We start from the raw sequence: 19,258 nt of genomic DNA, 5'->3' as shown, positions 1-19,258 counted from the left end.
CTGAGGAATGGCGGTGCATACAACAGTTACTGACTTAACCTGACCAGGATTGTGGTTCCCGATTGGACTTGTTAGACTTGGCATCTTTGGCATGGTTTCCACTGACTTTTTGCCCCTCACTCCTGTATTTTTGATGCTGTGCTGGATTTTTGCTGTCTTAGATGCTTTGGGCATTTTGCCACTGCTGATCATGGTCAAAGTGCAAGGGCTCCCTGTCTAAATTGTGATTACAATTGGTTCTCCCTGATTGGCATATTTTACTTACTGGTAAGTTGCTAATAATTTGCACAGTGTGTGCCTGGGCCTGTAAATCAAGTGTTGGTGGGTCTGCAGCACTTATTGTGCCACCTACAGGAGTAGCCTTGAAAAGGTATCTCAGACCTGCCACTGCAGTATCTGTGGAAAGTTTTAAGCTGCCATGTCGACCTGGCAAGGCACTTACTTGCCAGGCCCTAACCTTTCATTTTCACACATGTAAGACACCCCTATGGTAGGCCCAAGGTACCCTCCCACATCCCCCCAAGGGCAGGGTGCAGTGTATGTGAAAGGTGGTACATTTACTGGTGTGTGTGACATCTCCGGAGGGTGAAATACTGCCAATTTCGTTTTTCGCTATTGAAAGGCTATATGTCCCATATGTAGAATGGGAGATCCTTTGTAACTTCTTACAAGTATAACTTCCTATTGTGACATGATAGAAGACTAAAGCTCAGGTTCTCTGAACTCAGAATTTAATAACACATCTTTTAGTAAAGTTGGTTTTTAAATTATGTGTTTGAAAATGCGACTCTTAGGAAGTAGGCATTTTCTTGTTTCATCATTCTGTGTGCCTCAGCCTGTCTGTGGATTGACTTGTTTTGGAGTGAGAGGGGTTGGGCAGGAGAATTCACTGTGGACAGCCACTGGGGTTTGGGTATGGGGTTGAAGTGTGCCTGGCCCTTCCTGGATGACTCAGAGCTGAGCTAAATAGGACTTGACTGAATTTAGAGTAGTGGGAGGAGTTTTTCTTGCACCTGAATAGGGCCCGTCTCCCATGCACTATGCTGTCTCCACTCCCTGTGGCCATACTGCACCCGTGATATAACTGGTTTGGACTGGGCTCAGAGAGCCTTGCACAAAGAGAACAAAGGCAAGTATAAGTAGTAGACCTTAAACACCAGAACTTTAGATCACTTCTGGACTCAAGAGGAATCTTTGCCAAAAAGAAGAGCTGGAGAGCTGTGAGGAGGAGTACTGCCCCTTTGCTCTGTGGCGTTGAGCTGCAGTTGCTGTTTCTGCCAAGGAAAGGACAAGGACTGGAACTTTGCTGTGAACCTACTTGAAGAAGAATTTCCAAGGGCCGGAGTGTGCTGGCCTCCTGTTCTGAAGTCTCAGGGACACAAAGACTTGACCCCAGCTCCCCTGAAATCTAATGCTGAGATTTCTGACCTGCCAGCAGGTGCCTATTCCAGTTTTGGGCCTCTGGAGGTTGTTCCTGCTGTTGGGTGCTGGAAGAAACTTAAGAGAAGAAAGAAAACCTGTCTGATGCCTTCAGTGACACCGCAACCTGCACAGTGGCCAGGGACAACACTTGTGAATAGCACGACAGGGGGGCCGGCCTGCACGCAGCTCCAACGCCCTTCGACGCCTGCTGTTATCAGCATTTTCGGGGCCAATGCTTGCACGGACTCAGTCACTTCCAGCTCCTGCATCCTGTTATCGCGGCGCAGATAACAGCTGAGGGGGACTCCACAAACTCGCCGACGTCGCATAGTCACTGAAACCAATGCCTCATCGCTGACGCAAAAGTCTTCCCCTGTCCTGGATTCAACATGTCGCCTCCTCGTGGACATGACGCCTCCTCGCGGACATGACGCCTTGCCTCTCCCACGGCAGTTAGGGAGCCGGCAACATAGCCTCACCTTCATGACGTGCATCGTCATAGAGTTTGTTTCCAAGGTGCTGTTTGTTTGGGGGTCCGTTTGACTCTGTGCCCGACACTGCGCTCCTCGCAGTCGATGCCGTACGTTGGATTTATCAAGATACAGCAAGTGTCTCCCTCATGACCTAAATAATTACACAACGGAATCAATCCTAATACAGACAGTGAGCACCCAACCCAGATTTTGAGTCCACCGGGCAGAAAATTCCAGCAGTTATCAAAAATATTTATTTTATTTATCAAAAACTTTTTTCATTGTTATTTCTTAGTATTTTTAACATACATTGTAAATACATTTAAAAAAAAATCACTGAATAGAGAGACAATACATACAACTGAATCAAATAAGAAACCCCAGTAGAGGAAAGCAGTACAAATACACACCAACTCATTCAAACCCTACTCACACACATCCAGTCAAACCTTCACATTCGTAACATATCTGGGGAACACAACTACAAGATGGCAATGTATTTGGAAAGACCAAAGACAAGAACTGCAGAGAGCAGGATATTCTCAGGGTAGTGGTCGACGCATTTTGGTGGCTGAGAGAGGATAATATGCGACCTTCATCAGGACCTGCCAGATATGATGCCCTCACAAGGGCTACTCCACCCGGCAAAACATTTTAATCACACTAGGTGTACAGTTGAACAGTCCTCTATTTGGGAACAACCAAATGTTTCTAGATATATAATGTCTGAGGACTGGAAACTCCTCAACCAGTCACTAGCAGACACCGCTCTCAGTACCTAGGGCGGCTCAATACCATTTTACGTCATTTAAAGTTGCCTGTAGAAACTCAGACAACAACCATTTCCTCCTGGAGGGAATTCTTTCCACAAAGTGAGTTCAACTCCAATCCCAACACTTCTGAAAGAATATATTCATGCGCAGGACATCAAATGTCTCAGCCAAATAGGTAATACGATATGCCTAAGATAGCTCCATGTCGATCGTAGGGCCTCTAATTGCTAAATTTCCAAGCATTGTATGCTTCAATTTTAAAACAAGCTTCATGTAAGTAGGGATTTCCATGTCAGTCACGGAACGTCGCGTCCTCAAGTCAGTCCACTCAGAGCTGGATTTATAGCCCAGGTGGAGCATTTGTTTTCTACAAGCTTTATTTTTGCAATAACTGTTCTAAAGTCATAGCTTATTACTTGTATGTTGGATTTTTGTTGTTTTAGTCTTGGTGAGTTTGGATAAAGATACTTTACTTTGCTAAACTGGTGCGGAGTCCATTTGTGGTGTTATCACTATTGCTGTGTGTGGCGGGGTTGGGGTAGGAGAAATGGCCCGGAGACTACTTCTAGGTATGTAAGGCTTTATTTTGATAAAGGACTTCTTTTTCTTGGTCAACAGTCTTTCCCTAGTGGAAGCAGCAGGATCTGTGGTGGCGCTGGTTACAGGGAGTGGTCCTGCTTCTTAGGGTTCCTTTCTGTTAAGAGTCTATAACAAGGTCAGGAGCTCTTGATGTTGCCGGATGTTCCCTCCGGGGTGTGAGCCACAGCGCCAATGGAAACTAACAAAAAAAACAGAGGGGTATAATCAGATCTCCGTCTGATATATCGTCTGTCAGGGAGCGAGGGAAATCACTGGTGCTATTGTTAGTCGGACTGCCTCAAGTGCACTTTGTGAAGGGGAGTAGTGTAGGAGGGGGAAGAAGTAGGGGTGCCCAGAACAAGGGAAGAGTGCCTCAGAAATATATATACACGGACACTTAACTCCTCTCGGCCCCGCCAGCCCGCCTCCCAACCCAGTTCGATACCCTTTGTCGTACCTGGGAGAGCCACACTCCTCCGTGAGTGTGGCTGGGCGACTCGTGGGAAAGTTGGCCTCCAGGCGTATCCTCTCCTTCTCCGACTCTCGTACTTGACACAGCTTCGTATCCTTCTTCCTCCGGTATCCGTCTCAGTTCCTCTTCTCTCGCTTCCTCCTCGGTGTCGTCACACGCAGAGTCCAGTACTTCTTCTCTTTTGACCAATCGACAGGCTGCGATGCCATGCCAGGGAGGTTCCTCTAACTCCGTGCATGCCCCCTTAAAGGAATATTCCTCTTCTTCTGATTGTCGTCCCCAGAGCGGCTCTGGTCGGTGCTCTAGTCGTTCTGAGATGTTTGAAGAGAGGGGAAAGGTGAGGCGTCAGCAACCCACCATTCTTTAGAGGGAGCCATATATTAGTTTACAGAGTGCTCCCGTTTACACACCTCCCCCCTTGGTTTCTCCCGACCGGGGAGAAGAGCAGACCGCGACAGAAAGTCTGCATTACTACTTCAGTTCCTTTTCTATGCTTAATGATCATGGAATATGGCTGCAAAAACAGAAACCATCTGAGAACTCTAGGATGCTGTGACTTGTTTCGGTACATCCCCTGTAGTGGGGCATGATTTGTATATAAGACAAAGGGTTTTCCTTCCAGACAGTACTTCAACTTGTCTACTGCCCAACGTATTGCTAGACATTCTTTTTCTATTGTTGGGTATTTGGTTTCTCGCGGGTGCAGTTTTCTACTAATATATATAGGGGGTGTTCTAGCCCGTCTGTACCTATCTGGGAAAGCACTGCCCCAAGGCCGGTGTTAGATGCATCTGTGGCTAAGAGAAAGGTTTACTCAAAATTTGGAGACACTAATACTGGACTGGTAGTGATGGCCTTTTTAAGTCGGTTGAATGCCTGTATGGCTGGTTCTGAGGGGTGCTGTATTTCTGCTTTACTGGAGGTTTTTTTAAGGAGATAGGTCAAGGGAGAGGCTGTCTCCGCAAAGTTGGGCAGGAATCTCCTGTAATAGCCGATTAGCCCTAGAAAAGCCCTTAGCTCTTTTTTTGTGGATGGGAAAGGGGTGTTTACTATTTCCTTGACCTTTTCCTCTTGAGGTGCTATGACCCCTTCCCCTAGCATGTATCCAAGGTATTTCACTCTAGAGAATGCGGCTCTTGATTTCTTAGCATTTATATGTCGTCCTGCTGTTTGCAATGCTGATAGAATATTCTGTATGTGTTTCATATGTTCGGGCCAAGAGGTACTGAAAATCACAATGTCATCAAGGTACACGGAAAAATAGTCCGTATACCTACGTAGAACTTCATTCATCAGCCTCTGGAAGGTTGCCGGGGCTCCACGGAGCCCAACCGGCAGAACGTTAAACTCACAGGCCGTCCTCTGTGGCGAAGGCTGTTTTAAGCTGGTCTTCTTCACGGAGGGGCACCTCCCAGTAACCCTTTGTTAGGTCTAGCGTTGTTATATATTTGGCCTCTCCGATATTTTCAATTAATTCATCCACCCTTGGTATAGGGTGTGCATCACATGAAGACATAGCATTCAGGGCCCTAAAGTCCATACAGAACCTTGTGGTACCGCCTGGCTTGGGAATCATCACAATAGGGGATGACCATCTACTTCGGGACAGCCTTATTACTCCTAACTTTAGGATCTCCTGAACCTCGCAACTGACATCTCATCTTCTGGCTGCGGGTATTCTAAATGGTCTTAATTTGACTTTGAACATAAAATCGAAACCGAAAAAGGGGCCAATCAGGTTGGTACAGCCTGGTAGATCCGAGAACATCAGGGCGAAGTTTTGAAATGTGAGCTGAAGTTCTTTTTTCATCACCTGAGGTAACTCCTCATTGATGGGCAACTGACTTAGGGTAGAGGTGTCTTCTGTAGTCGGTAACCCAAACTGTGCTACTTTTGGAAGTGGACCCAACCATTTTTTAAGTAGATTTATATGAAAACATTGGGTTCTCGAAGGTGAAATCTTGACCCTATAGATAGTATTCCCCAAAGTTTCTTTGACCTGGTAGGGCCCCATCCACTCTTTGTGAAACTTCCTACCAGAGGAGGGCAAGATGACCAAATTCCAATCACCCTTTTCCATATGTCTCCATTTCTTCCCTTTATTATAATACCCAGCCTGTTTCTGTTGACTTTTCTCTAAATTAGAGTAGGCCAGGTCTCTCAGCTTACCCAACTTGCTTCTTAACATTTGGGTGTATTCCAGTATTGCCCTCTGTTCTTCTCTTTCCTCATCCTCCCAAGCTTCCCTGGTGAGGTCTAGTAAGGTTCTTAGTTGTCGTCCATATAACAGCTTGAAAGCTGAACACCCCGTACTACTCTGAGTCTGGGCTCGGAGGACGTAAAGAGCCAAAGGCAATAGTAAATCCCAATCTTTATTTTCTAAAGAAAGCATTTTGTGCAAAGTGGTCTTTAAGGAGCGGTTGTACCTTTCGACCAGGCCATCTGTCTGGGGATGGTATGTTGAGGTCCTGATTTGATGGATGTTAAGGGTTTTGCACACTTCTCTCATGAGTCGTGAAACAAATGGGGTTCCCTAGTCCGTTAATATTTCTTTTGGGAACCCCACCCTAGAAAACAATTCTATGAACTTTTCTGCAATGTTCTTGGTAGTTGGGGCTTTGAGAGCGAATGCCTCAGGAAACCAATTAGAATAGTAGACTATAACCAGGGCATACATGTGACCTTTAGCTGTTTTAGGTAGTGGCCCAATCAAGTCCATTCCCACTCGTTCAAATGGAGTCCCTATAATAGGGAGGGGTTGTAAAGGCACCGCTGGCAGTTTGCTTAAATTTCTTTTTTGGCATACCTCACATGTTTTACAAAACTCAGAAGCCTCCATGTAAATACCCATCCAATAAAAGTTCTTCAGAATGTTTTGTAGGGTTTTTTCTGCTCCTGAGTGTCCGGCCGTTAAATGTGTGGGAGCGTAATAGAGGATTTGTTCCCTGAAGGGTTTAGGTACCACCAACGTTTTTGGCTCTTGGGCTTTGCCCTCTCTATATAGTAACTCCTTTTCTATAATGAATCTTGGGAAGGCCACATGCGTACTAGACTGACCAACAAGAGCCATTTCCCACCCATTAAACAAGGAGGCATCATTGGCTTGGGCGAATTTGAAGTTTCGGTCCAAAACCCACGGTTCAGACACCACTAGTGGTGGGACAAGGCTTTCCTTTCTTTGGGGAACTGCACTCGGTTCCTTTTTAAATATAGCCATAAAATCAGGATTGTCTACCCCTATAATCAGGTCTTCTGGGAGCGACTATAAGTCCTACCTTTACTTTACAGGGAGGCCTACCCGAGGGATACAGGGTTATCATTGCAACTGGATAAGGTTTTACATCCCCGTGCACACACCTTATGTGCACTACTTGCCCCGGAAGAATGTGACGGGGTAGTACTAGGGAACTTTGTAGAACTGACTGCCTGCAACCAGAGTCTAGCAGGGCCCTTAAGGTTTTCTCGTTTACTGAGACACGTACATAGTACGATGTTCCCATCTCAGCGGTATACAGCACTGCTCTGGGGAAGTAGCCGACCTCCATAGGCTCCTCAGGAGGTTTTCTTCTAGGGCAAAGTCTAGCAATATGGCCCCATTCCCCACACTCCTATCATTGTGGGGGTTTCAGAGGGGGAAACTCAGTCTTAAATGGTCTTGATCTTCCTGGTTCCACAGGCGGTTTGGGTTTCCTTTCGGTCTTTTGTGCCGGAGTGGATTTCGACGTTTTTTCCCCTTCCCACAGCAAAGGCAGAGGTTGTGCCCTGGAGTAGTTTGCAGCCATTTCTATTGCCTGGGCAGGGTTGAGCCCAGAGTGTTGTCTCAACCACTGTTGTGTGCCATAAGGCAATGCTTCTATAAATTGTTCAAGGTACATACCATACATTATTTCCTCCTTACTCTGGCTGTCAGACACAGCCATTTGTCTGCTGCTGCTTTTAGTCTAAAGAATAACGTCTTAGGGTTCTCTCCGTGGGTTCCCTTTTCTTTACGAAACCTCACCCTATTGGCTTCTTCATCCAACCCGAGGTGATCTAATATTAAGGTTTTGATATCCTTGTATGGTGTATTCCCTAACGGGTTGGCTACTTGGTAGGCCTCCTGGGCTGGCCCCGTCAATAAGGGTGCTAGGAAGAATGGCTACTTTTCTTCTGGCCAGCAACACGCTCTTGCGGCCCTTTCAAAGTTGGTAAGAAATGCATCCGGATTGTCTCCTGTTATGAATTTTTGTAGAGCCACTCCTGATGGGCGAGGCATAGGAGATCGCTGCTCTGTGAAACCTCCAGGAGTTCCGGGGTCTTTAATCGCCTTTTGTAATCCTTCTAGCTGTGCCGACATCGCATTTCTAAAAACTTCCTTGTCCTCCTGGGCTGATGTCATCGGCCCACTCCAGTTTTTCCTGCCCTTTGATTAAGTGTTGGATTAACTGATCCATCGCAGGTGACGGGATGAAAGGGGGAGATCCCACTTCTGACACCAGTTGTGGCGGGTTGGGGTAGGAGAAATGGACCGGAGACTACTTCTAGGTATGTAAGACTTTATTTTGATAAAGGACTTCTTTTTCTTGGTCAACAATCTTCCCCTAGTGGAAGCAGCAGGATCCCTGGTGGCGCTGGTTACAGGGAGTAGTCCTGCTTCTTAGGGTTCTTTTCTGTTAAGAGTCTATAACAAGGTCAGGAGCTGTTGATGTTGCCGGATGTTCCCTCCGGGGTATGAGCCACAGCGCCAATGGAAACAAACAAAAAAAACAGAGGGGTATAATCAGATCTCCGTCTGATATATTGTCTGTCAGGGAGCCCAGGGAGTGAGGGAAATCACCGGTGCTATTGTTCGTCGGACTGCCTCAAGTGCACTTTGTGAAGGCGAGTAGTGTAGGAGGGGGAAGAAGTAGGGGTGCCCGGAACAAGGGAAGAGTGCCTCGTAAATATATATACACTGACACTTAACTCCTCTCGGACCCGCCCCGCCTCCCAACCCAGTTCGACACCCTTTGTCGTACCTGGGAGAGCTACAATCCTCTGTGAGTGTGGCTGGGCGACACGTGGGAACTTTGGCCTCCAGGTGTATCCTCTCCTTATCAGACTCTCGTACTTGGCACAGCTTCGCATCCTTCTTCCTCCGGTATCTGTCTCGGTTCCTCGTCTCTCGCTTCCTCCTCGGTGTCGTCACACCCAGAGTCCAGGACTTCCTCTCCTTTGACCAATCGACAGGCTGCGACGTCATGCCAAGGAGGTTCGTCTAACTCCGTGCACGCCCCCTTAAAGGAATATTCCTCTTCTTCTGATTGTCGTCCACAGAGCGGCTCCGTGTCAGTGCTCCAGTCGGTCTGGGATGTTTGAAGAGAGGGGAGAGGTGAGGCGTCAGCAACCCACCATTCTGTAGAGGGAGCCATTTATTCATTTACCGAGTGCTCCCGTTTACACTGTGTTTTGAGTACAAATACTTTTTACACATGGTCATTGGGATAAGCTTATCTGCTCGTGCCAAGCTACCAAGGGGGTGAGCAGGGGTTATCTAAAGTGTGTATCCCCCTTATCCTGACTAGAAGCAAGGGTCCCAATTTGGACAAAGGTACCTAAATCTGTCAACTAGAGACCCCCATTTCCAACAATACCTCTGCCAATCAGAAACCCAGTTTCTAATACTGCCCATAGAGAAACACTGGGAAGCAAAGTTAAATATGAATTCTGATATCTGAAACTAGAGACTGGCTGGAAAAATGATTTAATGACTATTTTTGATATTTATTTAAAGCCCAATTAATGGCGAGGTCAGATATTTTTGATACTTATCAAGTAAAAGGGACTTTAAGAATGTTACCTTTTTTCAGTCCAAAGCTCCTGGAGGCTAATTTGCATAAGCTCTCCACTACTCACCAGCTGATGAATCACCCGGATGAGGTGTGAAAACAGCTCTCAGAGCAGAGGCAATGGCCTGGGTGATCGGTGGTGTTAATATTCTCCTCCCAGGAATACCAGGCACTCAATTTTCTTCAAAGGGGCCTCGCCTGTCATATGCAAATGTCAGATGACACCTGCCCCTTGCTTTGTCCTTCCAGTAAGTTAGGAACCAAACCGAGTGGAGGAAAGCTGCCCCCAAAACTGGGTCAGAGTGACCATTGGGGAAGTGGCTGCTCATTAGCCTGCCCACATTTCTGGAGGGTCGGGGGTAAACAGGGTCTGCATAAGGGCAGAAGTGTTTCAAGATCTTCGATTTGGTGAGTGAGGGGCACTGAGGGTTTGTCTGCGGTCAGGCAAATAGAAACTGCTGATAAAGTGGGAAGGATTACCATTGAAAATTTTTACCCCAGTGGTTAGGGAGAGGCCAGGCCTCACCCCACCCACAAGTTGGTGCATTTGTGAGAAGACCTGAGGGCTCGACCTGCTCCCACTTGCACCCAGGACAAAGAAGAGGACTCCCAGGGTGAGCTGGCTGGCCTCTTGAATGGATACAGGGACGCAAAAGCTGCAAGAGACCTTTTGAATTGCCCCGCTGGAGGATTTCAAATTCTGAAATCTAGACCAACTCGGAATCTACAAAGGTTGGCCAGGTGGTGGCGCCAAAAGTATCCCACCGTGAAGAGGACTCACAGAATTCAATTTTTTCTGTTCATGGCATTTCCTGCCAAAACAAATTGCTTCACCTGGCCTTAGTCCAATGCCTGTCTGAAGCCATGGAGACCCCTGTGGATGGCTTGCCCCCATGTAGGATTTTGACTTCTAGCAAAAAGACTAACTCCAAAGGTAAACTGTTCAGTCGGGTCAAACCTGGATGCGGTACCAAATGTGCTACACCGCAGTCGGTGTAAAATCACACCTTAGACCCAGTCTACAGTGACCATTTACTACCATCGTCACTTTGCACTTTTTGGCGCTCCTATTTTATTTCAGTCTTTAAAAATCCGTATCTCCAGTTGACGTATTGAATATTGGTTGTTTTGCTCATTAAATTACCCTCTATTTTAATTGCTGTGCTTTTATTGTGCTATTGACTTTTAACTGTTCTTGGATTACTAAATGCTTTACCCATTTTCTATAAATTAAGCTTGTCTGCTCTGTACCATAGCTACCAAGGTTGAGCTCAGCTTTAAATTACTGAGACTTATAACAGGACCTTAATAGTGCCTTTATTACTTGTGGTGGATTACAAGCCACCCCAACTAATAACCACTTTCTCACAGTGGACCAAGTGGCAAATCCAACCCTGTAACAGAGGCGGTATCAATACCATTGGCTTCTTGCACATTCATGTACCAATTATCAGTCATAATAAGGGGAAAGACTACCATATCCATCTCCACCCCTCCTCCCCCCAGCATAATCATAATCTCCCTCTGGTGGGATAGGATGAGCACAGAGTCAAAAAAAGAAATGGAACTTCTGCCGGTGCAATAGCCCAGATAAGAGGCATTAGTACAGAGCCAGGCTAAATGATGGCTGGTTGTACATTAGTAATTTCATAGTGCAACATCGGTTGAGATCGGGCAAAAGTCCATTTGGGGGTCAGGCACTAGAATCAGCACCAGACCCTTTTCCGGCTCTGGTCGAACTGGTACTGGCATCAACAAGAATGGGTCATAAAGCGTAAGGCAATAGGGATAGACCTGCCAGTTAGAACCAGACTGGATTCCTTGCAGTTCATTGGGGTCCAAAGGAGTGTCAGAGGGAGCTGGAAGTGCGCTGAAAAGCTGAAGCATGGCCTTTTTAGAAAGCCTCAATCTGAAGCAGCATGACCAACGATGTGTGGAATTTGAGGCGCGCCAGGATCACTTGTGGAATCTGCTCTACGACCCAGGAATCCAAGTGTGACAAACTGAAATGATGACATCCTTTCCTTGGATACAGAATAAGGGCATAATCTGTTGGAGTTGCACTTCATTTTTTTACATTTTCGCTGGGACCTAGATTTAGGCTTACTGGATGACTTCGACCACAAAGCTAACCTTTCACAGGAACGTCCTTGGGAGCAAGAACGAGTCCACGTCTGCAACCTAGAGCATCACTTACACAATTGTTTGATGACTTCTTATGTTCAGCGACTTACAGCCTTGCTTTTGGTTTACGGGTAAAGTTTGGGGTGCATGAGGTCCCTTCTTATCTTATTACTTATGTCCCTAACCCAAACATCAAAGAGGCACTCTGTGCTGGTCTGTGACGGACATCTGTTTTCTACAGTAAGTGTGCGGTGTGAATCCTGTAGTTTGGGTTGGGAGCATCATTCCCTAGCACACTGGATTTTCATTTAGGTGTCGGTGGTAGGCTAACAAATTTGAGGGCAGAGCTTCCAACACATCAGAAGGGGCTGAAAGAAAGGAACTGACATCAGCAAACAAGGGTGGCAGCTATGTGTGACTCCACACCGTCACTACCAGGGCAGTACAGAGCTAGCACATAGCCGTATGGCACCACTTAGCAGTGCGCTGGTGCAATGCTTGAAAAAGTTTCCGTATCCAGTCAAGGGCAGGTACAGGCTATGCTTCCTATGTACTTGTGCATGTTTGGTATCCCTACACTCACAAGGCCCTGGACACGGCCAAGGGCATATTACTATATGAACAAGCATCTTTTAAGAGAGTACACTACAGGTGGGGTTTTTAGGAATTCAGAAGGATAGGCGCACAGCCTTGATTAAACGTGATAGTATAACGAAAATACTTATAGGGTTGTGATGCGGAAGAGCGAACGGATATGACCCCTTAACCGTTCAAATGCGGGTTAGAATCTAACCTGCAAAACAGCAAATAACTACAAAGCCCTCGCACACACAATTATAGTATAGCCAAATGGTAGACAAATTGCAATAACAAACACAGTATAGAGCAGAAATAAGACAATTGCAATCCGGAACGGTTTGTGATGGAATCTGGTGTAGCTCTGTAGTTCCCGGTCGCCGTTTTCCAAGTAAGGTCTTGGAAAACGGCGACCGGGAACTACAGGAGGAGGGATCACACTGACACGATTATCGGTATCAGGTAGAAAACACCGAAACCGAAACACAAAAGAGCGTCCCCTCCTGGTCCTTGGCTTGATGCACACTCACATTGAGCACTATTGGAGTTTACAGTCCTGATTGGTACTGTTCGACGGAATAATTTTAAAGTTGAGAATACCCCTCGATTAAGCGTTTTAGAATCCATCTTTAGACTACTCACAACCAAGGGTTGTACCACCACACCTGGGAACCACTATACTTCGGATTTTTTATTCCTTCGATTGCTGCAAATACGAATATTGATGGCTTTTATGAACCACTACTCCGATTACGTAATCATATTATATGATACATATCGACCAAAACAGACGGGTCTTTAGATCGTGCCATAAGCCCTGAGGAGTTGCATTAATTTGTTCCCATGCGACGAAACACGTGTCAGCTGGCTTTTTGGAACCAATAAATTTACACCAGATTCCATCACAAACAGTACCGGATTGCAATTGTCTTATTTCTGCTCTATACTGTGTTTGTTATTGCAATTTGTCTACCATTTGGCTATACTATAATTGTGTGTGCGAGGGCTTTGTAGTTATCTTTTAAGAGAGATTTAAAAAAAAATCTAAATGCCTATTTAGCAAAATACCTTCATCAGCCATTCAGAAGGAAAGTAATCTGCCACCCAATGATCAATTCCCTATGGTGTTTGAATTCAGAAACATTATGGTTATGCTACGTTTTCTTTTAGTACTGAGGTAGATTCTCATCATCAAGATCATGAAGCCCAAACAAGATTTTCCAGAGGCGTTGTTCTAAAAATAATCTTTATATAAAGTTGATTCTAGAAACTGTGACAAACCAAATCCTATTGAAAATCTCAATCGTTGTCCATGCCCCAATGACTGTCTTTACCCAGCATTACCACAGGCAGTTCTGCGTGGGGTTGGAAAAAAAGACGTGTTTTGCTTATATTTTTAAGTACAGGGTGGGTTTGAGGAACAGATTAATTTGCATTGGTGGTAGCTTAGACCACAGCCACAAGAAAGACTAGCAATGGGAAAGTTAATTGGTCTGGGTTTAATGTGCTTAATGTTGCAGCGTTAGCATGTAAGAGCCAGTAAAAACATACAGTGCTACAGTCATAAAGTGGCCCCACATGCAATTCAAAACAAGCATGAAGTGGAGGCAAAAGGATATATCCAAATTACCCACAGAGGTAGACGAGGCATGCATACTTCACTCAGCTGAGCCAAAACATGAACAACAAATTTGCAAGCCAATGGCTGAACGAGGTTCGTTAACCCTTTGCATGCTGATGACGAACCCCAGCCGTCATGCACTACGGTGCTCGTGTGCTGATGACGGCTGGGGTTCGTCATGGGAACGCCTGTTCATTTGTTTACAGCACAGGGGCGGAAACGGGCCAGCAGTGAAGGGGTTAAAGTAAGCTAATGGTTGAAAAGGGTGGTCTCAAAGCACACACCATGTTAATTGTTAGCAACAGGGTGGTTTGACAACTGTGATGGCCAACCCAGATCTAAAAAATTGGACCGAGAGCAAAGTTGGTCAGCAGTGGTATATTTTATAGTCTAAGATACTCTCTCCAGTTGCTGCTAAAATAATGGAAATGGAAAACACAAGAGGAATGAGAAGGGAAGTATAACATTTATTTATTAAGAAAAACATCTACTAAAAAAGACACAATAAGGTGACATCTGTAAAGGGATCCACTTTAAGAACCACATAAAGCTTAAAGTTTCCAGCCATCTATACATATACTGTAGGTATGAAAAAACAAAAACACTGAATCAAAAGACGATCCATTAGAATACAATTTTAACTTACTAAGGAGCATTAACGGTTGTAAATTTCTCCACAAACCCCCCACATTTTACTGTAATTAAAACCTGCATGGTCTACTAAAATGCTACATTAATATAGTAACGTGAAAATTATTTTAGTGTAACTTGCATAAGAACACTGAATCCTTACACACAGATAACAGTGGCATGCCAGAACACACTATCCTTAACATAGGAATTAAGCAGCAAACTTACCAGGATTGTCTTCCATTACGTTGAGGGCCTCAATAGCAGCGGATGCTAATAAAGGAGGCAAGGAAGCCGAAAAGCAGTAACCTTGACCTGACAGGCGCTGATAAAAAAGAATAAACATCTTAAAAATGTAGAATTTTCCAAGTCCTTGTTTGAAGATTAGCATGCTTCCAAGTGTAAAACAAAATATTTCCTAAGCAAAGGTAGAATAGGGTAGCATTCTGATTACTTTGTAGTGCACTATTGTTCCCTGACTAATACGCAATTCAGTAATGTTGCCAAATTGCACTGAGGCTAGAAATGTTCTTCAGAAGCTGGTACAAGTGTTTGCAATTGGTACCCTCTACATGAACCACCTAGATGGATGCCATGTGTATTCAACATACCTGGTTCAGTTCAGAGATGTTAGTATAAACATTATCAACACATATTCAGTTTCAAATTGAAATCATGTGTAGGTAACCGGGATTTCGGCCCATGACATTTGAATTCAACACAAAGATAACTCTTCCTTATTTTTGGATGGGGATTTTTGTTCTAGCTATTGTGAACAAATGATAAATAACGGAAAACTATGGTAGGTGGAAACAGCATATGTTCAGGTCAGAATTCAAGCAGAGGCTAATTAAGGACAACTGTCAGTAAACTATTTGTTCGCAAGGAAGATTGGTTTAGAAAATAATGAGTGCCTGTTGACACACACGTGGGTACAGGAATGAGTTAAACTGGAAAAACAGCAGACCAGCTGCATTGACCCCGCCAGACCCTTATTATATGCTTAACTGTCCTGCAAAGGAATGTATGATGTGAGAATAATACTACTTTGGCCTGTTTCTACAGTGTAAAGAGGTTAATATTTAGGGAGTAATCTCGGTTGTCGCTTCAAATGATAACACAGGTGTATATTGTGTAAATATTTCAAGGTATTTTTTAAACTTGCATCAGTAAGGAACATTTGTTAAAACCGGATTAAAAATACAATGAAGAGAAACAAGCTATTTTAAAGTTACATTCAAAAACAAAGATTTACCACTGCATCATTACTGTTGGCTTCCCTTAAAATAGAAATTAGGAAAAGTAGATTAATCAAGCCAATCAATGGACAAAAAGTATTACCAGGTGTATAATTATATACTACTTAATCCCCAATATTACACTATTTACATTGCTAAATTACATTTTAGACCTAGTCATAAATTGTCCTGAACCTGAATTATTTTGACACAAAATATTTAAAGGCATATGCCTGAAAGCATCTGTTCGGTGCATGTGCTTTGCATACTCCTGCCATCTAGTGTCGGGTCTGTATTCGTGCAAGTTGTTTTTCTTCGAAGAAGTCCTTCGAGCCAAGAGGTGGAGTGACTCCTCTTGGGGATGTTGCACATGGGCATCGACTCCCTTGTTAGATTAATTTACCGGGTGAGAATGGAATGTAAAATTAAGTAAAGAGCTGGCCATTCATTTACAATAAAAAAGAAACTGAGAAACTGCAACTGCCACAGGTGTCTGTGGAGGAGGGTTGACGCATATAAAGCTAAATAAACCATTACATGCCACGAACAGATGCTTATGGGGAATATATTCAGTTCAAGGAATGTGTGGCTGCAGATACAAAAGCTTTGCATAGACTTTAAAGCAGGCCTCTTAAGAAGCTGTGGCTAACCTGTGGGCGTTGCAATTGTTTAAAAAAGTGTACACAGCACTGCCTGAACTACATTAGCTCATTGTTAAGCTAGAACAGCCACATAATGTTGATTGAAAATGTGTGGTGTAGACCATATAGCTGCTTTACTTATTTCAGCTATTTGAGTGTTTCCTAAGAAAGTCATAGATGCGCCTTACTTTCGAGTAGTGTGCTATAGACGGTGTAGGTAGAGTTCTTTAGGCTTTCGCGTAACATGTTTGAATGCATTTACCTATCCATCAACAATATCTTATTTGGATACAGGCTTTCCTTTACGAGATGGTGAGAAAGCAACAAATAGTTGTTTACCGTTCCTAAAAGTTTTAGTCCTATCAATGTAGTACAGGATGGCTCTTTTGATATTTAATGTATGAAAAGCTCTCTCCACAACAGAGTCTGGCTGAGGGAAAAAACTTTAGCCCAATTGATTTATTAAGGTGGAAATGAGAGACGACCATTTGAAGGAATTTGGGATTGGTGGTGGGGACCACCCTATCTATTTGGAGATGGAAGAAGGGCTCTTCAAAGGTCAGTGCCTGGAGCTCAACAACACACCTGAGCGTGGTAATAGCAATTAAAAAAGCTACCTACCAAGACCAAAATTGGAGGGGGGAGGCATGCAGGGGCTCAAATGGAGGACCCATAAGCAGTGTAAGAATAATGTTAAAGTTCCAGGAGGGTGCAAGTTGAATCCATGATGAAATTACTCTGACCTTCAATGAAGGCTTTAATGACTGATAATTTGAATAAAGAAACGCGTTGCCTGTTTTGAAGATAGGCAGCTATTGAGATCGCTTCTTTAAGAATGGCCACACATTCAGGTGGGAGACTCAGGTAACCGAAATCTATGACCTTAGGAGCCAGATCGCTGGGCTGGGAGACTTGGGATCTGGGTGCCTGATTTCTCAATGGTTCTAAGCAAGAAGGTCTGGCCTGTTGCTGAGGTTCTTGTGGGGAACTATAGAAAGTTCCAGTAATGTTGTGAATCAGGGCTGATGGGCCCATGTGGGAGATGCTTGCCCGAGCTTCTGAACCACACATGGAAAGAGGGAGAAGATGAAGTGTAGGCAAATGACCCTGACCAATTCATCCATAGTGCATTGCAGATGGATAGTGGATGTGGGAACCTGGAGACGAAATTTGGGCATTTCGCATTGACTGCGGTTGCGAACAGATCTATTGGAGGGAACTACCATCTGTGGAAGTATGGGAGGAGGACTTGAGCTTGGAGTTCCCACTTGTGGGCCTGTTGCCACATCTTGCTGAGGTGGTCGGAAACATGGTTGTCTATTCCCAGAAGGTACTGTAACAGGTGAATGTTGAGATAGAGAGCTCAGCACCAAATGGTCTGAGATAGGTGAGATAATTGTGGAGAACATGCCCCCCCCTTGTTTCTGTGGGTAATACATTGCGGTCATATTGTCCATCCAGACTAGGACAACCATGCCAATTAGGTGAGGTATGAACACGTTCAATGTTAGGTGAAAAGCATAACCCTCTAGGTAGTTTATTAGGAGACTCAGATGTTTGGTCTGACAAACACCCCGTACTGTGAGATCCTGCAAGTGTGCACACCGTACCATGAGTGACACATCCGTTGTGACAGTGAAGTGATAAACCGGGATGATGAAAAGCAGCCATTGTAATAGGCTTTTGGTGTTCCACCACTGCAGAGAGTGAGGAGTGTGGCTGTTTATCAACACCAGATCTTCCAAATGACACTTGACTTGAGCTAAGCATTTATGCAATGGTCGCATGTGTAGTCGTGCTGCGAGTTGGTGATTTCATTGAAACTGGGGTATTAACGCTTGGAAAGATTGGATTCTATGGCAGGACCGGAGGCTTCGGATTATGCCATACTTTCTTCACTTTATTCTTCACAGCAGCAAGAAAAAACATACACCTACTTTTCCCATGAACACTTGGGAAACAGGAAATCAAAATATAAGTCCTTTGTCAGTCTCCGTAGCCCTTGAGGCTCCCATCATGCTCCTCTGCTGCCTCCTCTTCCTTCGCTGCTCAGCAGCAAGTTAAGTGCTTTTTTCTCTCTCTCCTGGGTTTGGGGGCTGTTTAGGAGTGTTTCTTGCCTTTCCTGGCTAGCGCTAGCGTTTTGTACCCTTACAGAGTCCCCTACAATCGCGGGACGCTTAACGCGATCCTTACGCGATTTTGAGCCCAGTGACAGGTGCGGTGCGGTTCGCTCACCGCCCGGGGGCGCAGGTTCAGCTCTGTGGTCAGCGCGAGGGAAAGTCGCGTTTATTAGCGTTTTAACTCGTTTTTACCACAGAAGGTTACCGTTTTTGCCCCTACCACCATGATTAACTCCCCTGGGGGGGTCGCAAACGTCTTTGTACTTCTGATTGACGCCCTGTGTGGGTTGTATTGTGGAAAGTGAACACCCTGCGGGGTCGTAATTTAGGCACCGATCCGAATAGGTGGTGCTTTGGGACGCCTTGGTCCGGGTGGTAGCCTATATATTTGAAAGGGTGTTTTGCGTCCCCTGGGGTTAGCTCCCCCTTGAATTGGTGCTCCGTTGGGGCCCCCACATCTTTCTGGGTTCCCCCCAGTTTAAAGTTGGTGACGGCCCCGTTTTAATCCAATGCCCATTTTTCTGTGAGTTCCTGCGGAGCCTGATTTAACTCGATATGCAGGGAGACCAAGGCAGATACCCTGAGAAGGACCCTCTGAACTATGGCCCTTGGGATGATGATTTTTATCAGGCCGTTGATGATAGTATCTACAGGGCAGTTGACCAAGCGATAGTTCCCCTAGAGCAGCGAATCACTGCGCGCATGGATGAGGCTTATGCAAAGCTTGCAGCCCTGATTCCCGCGCCGACCCCGGTAACGTCACCGGCCCCGGGTTCGTCCCC

At 45.1% G+C, this 19,258-nt stretch overlaps 1 protein-coding gene across 1 annotated transcript in view; it reads right to left on the bottom strand.

Moving 5' to 3' along the window:
* SPTLC1 (serine palmitoyltransferase long chain base subunit 1) overlaps positions 1–19,258 on the bottom strand; it is a 346,713-nt gene that overhangs the window by 106,812 nt on the left and 220,643 nt on the right. Inside the window, exon 11 of the mRNA XM_086961127.1 lies at positions 14,706–14,802. Within this exon, the coding sequence (XP_086817253.1) occupies positions 14,706–14,802 (97 nt within the window). The remainder of the gene's footprint in view (positions 1–14,705; positions 14,803–19,258) is intronic.

The sequence above is a fragment of the Lissotriton vulgaris genome, chromosome 3_1 (genome assembly GCF_964263255.1).
Source record: "Lissotriton vulgaris chromosome 3_1, aLisVul1.2, whole genome shotgun sequence".
Lineage (NCBI taxonomy): Eukaryota > Metazoa > Chordata > Amphibia > Caudata > Salamandridae > Lissotriton > Lissotriton vulgaris.
The sequence above is the reverse complement of the archived record's forward strand: the minus strand, read 5'-3'. Positions and strand labels throughout refer to the sequence as shown.